A 7,407-nucleotide genomic window follows, 5' to 3' on the forward strand; every position below is an offset into this window, starting at 1 on the left:
CTGTTGCATATGAGGAGGAATATTTTCCTAGTGCTGCTACCATATCATTATTGATATTTTAAGGTGTTAAACCTTTTAATGCAAATATTCGATCACTGCACTTTCAACGATTGTGTCCATTTGCAAAAGCCGCTTGTTTATTAAGTGATACACTGTCGATATATACTTGATAAATGATGCTAGTCCTTTGGTGCACGGCCATATAGAGTCTGAAAACATCCTTGAGTACCTCCTTCAATACGAGGGTCATAACATATCAAATCAAACGTACAAAAAAGATGAGTTTGTGTGATCTGTTCCTATTCACAATTAGAAAAGCAATCTAATTAAAATCTAGATGGTCATTATCACTACGTTACATGAACTTAGATGTTCCTGTAACGTAGTGATAATGACCATCTAGCTTTTAATTAGATTGTTAGAAAAGCTACTACAGATATGAATTGACCCCTGTGTCCCTTGTTTATGATATCACATTTGGGGCGTAAGGATAAGACCGGCAGTGAAATGCAGCTAATTAATATGCACATATGACCGTTTCAGAAATCTGTTGATATATGATAATTTATTTAAAATGATGACGAGTAATTATCAATTATATTATCTTTAAAAGCTTTAACTTGATGGAAATCCATATAAAAATTTTAAAAAGTGCAAACGACTTTCTGTGTGTTTCCACGACGGCATGAAGAGAAGCGGCCTTCACATGTCTGTCAATCAAAACAACATGAATCACGTGAATAAAAAAATAGTCACTTGCAAATTTCACCATGTCAGCTAATCAAAACGTATGTTATTCAACAATTGTACTGATTAATTGATTAATTGTGGTAGAAAATGACCTATATATCGTAACTATCATAGTACTACATGTTTGTGTTACAAATTATTTGAATTTTAAAGAGAATTTGGGCGTAATATTAGTTTTCTCTGTAGATTGCTATCCCGGAAAGTACGGAGTGGTGTGTGGGGCTGATTGTCCGGACACATGTACGGATAACATCTGTAGTAAGGACGATGGACACTGTATAACCACTGGTGGGTACATTATTAAGTCATACATCATTTTACTTTGTTACGCCACATATCGAGTAACCCTAACCCTAATCCACATATGACTATATCAGTATCGACATATCCTTGTATACGTATATACGTCAGAAGTGGTGACAACATTTAGTAGGGGAAACATCGCGCACTAGTAATATTCAAATATGTATACAGTTATTTGCTTTAAATACAAATATGTTTTCATGTGTTTTGGTAAAGATACAACGTGTTGGGATCGTATATGTTTCCTTTAACAGATAATTAACATCAATTATCAAAAATATGGAAACCTTTCTTTGCTAATACCGACTACTTTTCACGATTGGAATTGCAGATTTTATCGGGTTGCTTCAAAAATTTAACGTTTTTATTTCTTGGTGGTGGGATTTGCTTCGATATGGCGGCTGTAAATTATAGAACACATTTTAGCGTGTAGGGAGGCATTTTAATCTTCAAAAACGCCCTTATCAAACACTATAAAGAACTCTGATCATAACAAGTAGCCTGTCTTTAGGAAAAAAGTTCAACCGCAGAGTTTGAGGTAAAATATTCAGATTTCTAAAAATAGCCACAATCTCCACTATTTAACTGTTTGGCTCGAAAACATTCATCTTACAGTGCCCAGATGTGTTGATAGTATCTAATTTGGGCATTTTTAGTATTTGAAATGCCTCCCTATATTTAATATTTGTGCAATATAATTCACAGCCGCCATTTGCATTTCAATTTCTTAATTGCAACAGAATAGTGATTTTTAATCGGGATAAATATTACTTGATTTACTGTTTACATGAACCTTAACATTAATTGGCCCCATCACTGCGACCAGTCACCTGTGTTCAGAATTACCTGGTGTGTAGCGAACTCTGAACAGCTTGCATATCACGCGTTCTATCTTTTATTTGTCTAAACAGACCAACCTTTCTACCAGGTGACAAATAAAAAAGTTATCGCATTATCTATCTGGCCTGGCAGAGTGTTAGTGTCGATCTTTTGTTTACTTATTAGGGTATTGGTAGGTCAGAATTCTGCCTACTCATCACTTTTAAACCCCTGATAAGTGTCACAGTGATGTTACGATTTAGTCATTGATTAATAATACGCTATGATACCATTGAGGCAGTGGCGCAGTCTTTCAAACACATTACTGACTAAGATCGTAAGGGAACCAAATTTCAATTTCCTATAGCTTTCATTTGTGGTGATCAACGGCACCAAAGTTGTAATAGGGAAAAGTAATTAACAATACTGTGGCCATACCGGGGTTCAAACTAGCGACTTCTCTCTCCAATCTAATCAAAATCTAGATGGTCATTATCACTACGTTAAATGAACATCTAACAACATCCCATAAGGGGTCACGTCTTGGTGACCTTTTGGATTAGCCAATCAAATGACTACATCCAGAATCTTGGAAGTGAATATTATTTGTCCGAATTATCATGACTAGAGTGCATAGCTTGTATAATCTGTCAATTTCGTCCCTGAAAGCATAGAGCCTCATGGGTATACATGGTGTGCCGAAATGGTTAGCTTCAGAGACATACTGTGACGTAATGGTTTGCTTCCATAACATCGACAAGTTGACGATTCGCCCTGAAAGTAAAATACAAGGTAATCAGAACGTAACCCCATATGGGATGTTGTTAGATGTTCATGTAACGTAGTGAGAATGACCATCTAGATTTTAAATTGTATTAGATTGTTCTCTCTCAAGGCAAACATCCTACCATCAGGCTAAAGCGTAATTCCAGCTAGACTGAGCTAGTAGGGTGACCTATACTCTCCACCTTTACAATTGAACCTCAAAAGGTCAAAGGACAAGCTGACATGCAAAATATGCAATAAAGTTAGTATCAACGAGTATGTACATGTACATGTAACATCGAGCGTGAATGAGGTGTTTCATAATTTCTCATGCAATTTTTCATTACAATGCTGTTTCATGTGTCAATGAACTGACCAGATCTTACACTTACAGTACGTAGGGACATACGCCGGATTTTCACGAAATGTTAGATCTGACACTTTCGTTGTTTTCATTGTTGCGATATGGAACCACAAATATAAATACAACGAATAGTTATGTAAATATTTTTGTTAATATTATCGTATCATCGTTGCATTGGATAACCTCAAAAGTTTATACCCACGAAAGCTCAAAACCACAAAAGAAAATACACACGAATACATATGGTTTTCATGTTATACAATATATACTGACTTAATTTATTAACGTTTGTGAATGTTATTGTGTTACAGCCAATTATAACTTGACCATAATAGCTATTTTGGCTGCTGTTTGCGGACTGCTGTTTGTTGCATTGATCACCACAGTATTTTGTTGGCTTCGGTAAGTATCCATGTCTTATTGTTAGAAAGAAACAAATCTAAATAGAAAATATAGTATGTATACCGAATATACTGTCTTATGAATACATATTCAGCTTTTGATATTATTTACTTATTCGGCAATTTGTGATTTCTAACTGTCGTAAATATAAGGTTTAATAATCTTTCTTGCAGATAGAGCAATATATAAACATAAATAGAAACATCGTTCAGTATCAAAATACAAATTGATTTTTTGTTTGTAACTTTTAAATAACACTTTAGCTCTGGCTGCAAATTGAATTTGTTGTTAATGTACGTTTTGAATAACACTTTAGGCCATCTCCATGACCATAACCTAAGTGTAAATGGTAATCCTTTTTATTTGCAGTGAGAGACAAAAGAGACGGAATTCGTCAGGTAAGGGTACGGATAAATAGGAGAGTAAGGAAAAGTATTTTAAAAGGTTAATGTTGCAGCCTGGGGAAAGTGTTCTTTATTTGTTTGGAAAGCTCTGCGATGCATAGTTCTGTACTGTTTTCCATAGCATGTACATATGACTGAAAATAGTGTTTCTCCCAGTCGTGTCTCGACTACAACCTCACCTGACCATGTTTTGTCGTCCTTGCATGAACAGACTCCGTACAACTGCGTCACGCCAATCGCCAATCGATTTATTTTCGTGGTCGCGGCCGGCAAAATTGGACATTAGATATACTGTCTATTTATACATTCTATATGTCTGATCCATGTCTGTCTTGCAGCACGATCCGTTCCGGAAAGTGGATATACGTCTTTATCTCCTCGTCAAGCAGAACCTCCCAACGTCTATGAAATGATAGCCACGTAATATACAGGACAGGTTCATCAAATTCAACTTAGCAATACCCATATCAATTCGAATTTAAAGTGCAGTGTTGACAGTATAGTATGTGTGTGATTTGGTCACTCGAGACACAGCGACTCGGTTAAAAAAATGATGTGATGCAGTCTAATAGCCGGGATATTCAAAGCTCGAGAAAAAGTGTAACAATGTGGATGTTAGTCGCAGGTTAGCTGGTGATGTACATGGTGTTCTTTGTCATTCATTGTCGCACTGGCGTTTTGGGATGTAAATTCTGACAATAGTAAGTAAAGAAACATTGATTTGAAAATTGGCGGTATTCGACGGCCGGAAACTTGTGTCCTCCATATGTTTAGATTGAGACAAATTACGACAATAATGTGTCCCTGTTCTCGATATAGCATACTTCTGCTACCAGTCTGTTTTGTGTTGTTAAATAGTGTTTAAATTGAGGTTTATTTTCTGTGACCACTGAAATGGTATTGAGCATGGCATTCGAGATACAGCTAACGTTAGACCTACTGCGCTACGTAACGTATGTGTGTTAATGGTGTGCAACATTCTGTTACTCATTAGTGTATTCATGTAAAATAGAAATTGTTGTACTTTGTTGCAATTTCAACATTTCGATGACGTCATAATGCCGAATGGTTACAGGTTCCGCGTTGTGTGTGCGTTGCCTGACACTCGGACTGCATTTTGTACTCTTCAGCATTTGTTTAGTTTTCAATGTTTGAATTGATGAGATATATTACAGCAACACCACACAATACCAACTTTAAATAGAGTTTTACGAAAAAAGACAATGTGCATTAGTATTCTACTTTCACTTTGTCATCGCATTGCTGATCGAAGTCCGGATCGGTTGTCATGGTAACGATAGAGATTGTATTTGTAACACAATATTGACTCTGCCAGCGTGAACGTATAAATGAAAACGTTCTACACAATAAAGTATGTATTTGGAAATAATCTAAGAAATATTTAACTAATTACTATCTATTGCATTCGTGAAGTGATGTTTGTTCTTTTTGATTTTCGCGACAAACAGGGGAACAGTTTAATTATACAGCCAAATACATCCGTTGTTGCGTCTTTCCCCAATAATATGAAATTCTTTTGAAGGGAAACGTTACAACCAATCAGATGCTCAGTCCTTCTTAGGTTTATATTGATGTACTCTTTTCGTTAATTACAGAAACCTCGTTAAAACTGTGATTTAAAGTTGCACTTTTTTTGGCATTTTCAGTCACCTGACCTCACTAAACGTTTGGGAGATCTGAAAGGGTCGTCGTTATACAGAAGGCGAAGTGTACTTTCATTTTAAATATGTATTGCGCACATTTTACATTAGGGGAAACCAGTGTTGTATTTAAGGTTCTCAAATAATGAAGGTCTTCAAAATCATAAAGGCAATGACATTGTTTTCGCACTCTTCTTTTGTTAAAAGGCAAGATATAATGAGCTCACAATATGAATGTTTAAAGGTATACTTATACACTTACATGTACGTTAACACATACTTGTGATAATACTATCACGATGAGCACGTTTTTTTTTGTTTTTTGTTTTCTTTAATTTTTTTAATAATTTTTCAAATTGTGTTCACATATACAAAATACACTAGTAAAAACAAAACATTCACTTTATACATTAACAGTTACACTTTCACTCTACCCAGATAAATGATGTCGTCGTTGTATAAATTAAACTTTGTTAACAAGACATTACGAGAGAGTGAGAGAGATGGAGAAAAGGAACAAACAAATAAAAAAAGTATACAAAAAAAAATGAAAATAGAAACAGAACGGACACAATAAACCTAGGTCAGAGATGTATTATCGTTTTAGATTTGTAGCCACTGCTGTTTTTGTGTGTCAATATGTATTTTATTTTTAATGTTACTCATAAAACAATTTCCTTACTATATAATTCATTACGATTTGGAAGTGAAATAAATAGATTATTAAATTGAGATATTAGTAAAGTTTTGATAACTATTTTACCAAATGGTGTAAGCACTCTTTTGTTCCTAATTGATATTAAAGACTTACGTTTTGAGAGTTTCTTGTCAAATTTAAGTTGAGTAATTCTTTGTAAATCGACACCATGTTTTATACCTTATAGGGTGAAGCGTGTACTTCCCCATTTTAAGTCAAAATTTGTAGCAAAAGTGTTTTCACTATGTTTTACTGCCAATCCATACTACCGGGGTCTTGGAAAAGTTCATTTTCAGTCCAGAAATACTAGCAAAGAAGTTTCGAGATTTGAATGCTTCATCTACAAATTTTCTAGAACCATCTAAAATTACAGATGTGTCATCAGCAAATTGTGATAAGAGGATTTCTTTTTCTCGGATAAATATACCTTTGATGTTTTTATTTTTTCTTAAAATTACTTATATAACGTTTGCATATAAAATGAAAATGTAAGAGGATACTAGGTCGCCTTGGCGACAGCCCCGTTCGATTTGAAAGAAGTTAGACAGATCCCCCCCCTATATTAACAGCCGAGTGTGTTTTATTCTGAAAAAAAGTTTTATCTATTTAATAATGTTAGGGCCAAAGTTAAAATATTTACTAATAAAATTCCAGGAAACGGAGTCAAAAGCTTTTTCAAAGTTAATTAAAAGTAAGAGTCCAGGTATATTGTTATCTTCTGTGTACTGCATAATATCATAAATTTAACCTGCGTTTTCACCTACTCACTCTACCAGGAATAAATCAGGTTTGATTATTGCTAATTATTCAGCACGCTTTTTAAGAAAGTATGTTCTCTTGTGACGATGTCACAATGTGAAGGAATCCGTATGAGTTGAAGTAACTCTGTTCTCTTATGACATTGCCACAATGTGATGAATGGCGCAAACTTCAATCGGAAAAGAAATGTATTTTCATAAAAAGTAAGGGATATACCAGAATCTATGATATAAATATTGAAGAATATTATTTTATTGATTTTTTTTTTTTTTACGACATGCCGTATGTCTGGACAATCGAAACATTTTTGACAATGTATGATATTGTTGGTGGATCTTTACTTGAATAACTTTGTCTAATGTAATGCGTTTGTTTGTAACTAATGTAACACACGAAAGAATAAACAATGGGATAAATAAACTTGAATGGAATAGACAGAAAACACTATAATAATATGTTGTCCAGAAACCTATATTATGATAT

General features: G+C 34.4%; 1 protein-coding gene across 1 annotated transcript in view; it reads left to right on the forward strand.

Annotated features, from left to right (window-relative positions):
• LOC117326604 (cell death abnormality protein 1-like) overlaps window positions 1–4,257 on the forward strand; it is a 47,937-nt gene extending 43,680 nt beyond the window's left edge. Inside the window, exons 16-19 of the mRNA XM_033883362.1 lie at window positions 937–1,038; window positions 3,313–3,403; window positions 3,773–3,801; window positions 4,146–4,257. Coding sequence (XP_033739253.1) covers window positions 937–1,038; window positions 3,313–3,403; window positions 3,773–3,801; window positions 4,146–4,231 — 308 coding nt within the window. The 3' untranslated portion in view covers window positions 4,232–4,257. The remainder of the gene's footprint in view (window positions 1–936; window positions 1,039–3,312; window positions 3,404–3,772; window positions 3,802–4,145) is intronic.
• Window positions 4,258–7,407: the final 3,150 nt, after the last annotated feature.

The sequence above is a fragment of the Pecten maximus genome, chromosome 4 (genome assembly GCF_902652985.1).
Source record: "Pecten maximus chromosome 4, xPecMax1.1, whole genome shotgun sequence".
NCBI lineage: Eukaryota > Metazoa > Mollusca > Bivalvia > Pectinida > Pectinidae > Pecten > Pecten maximus.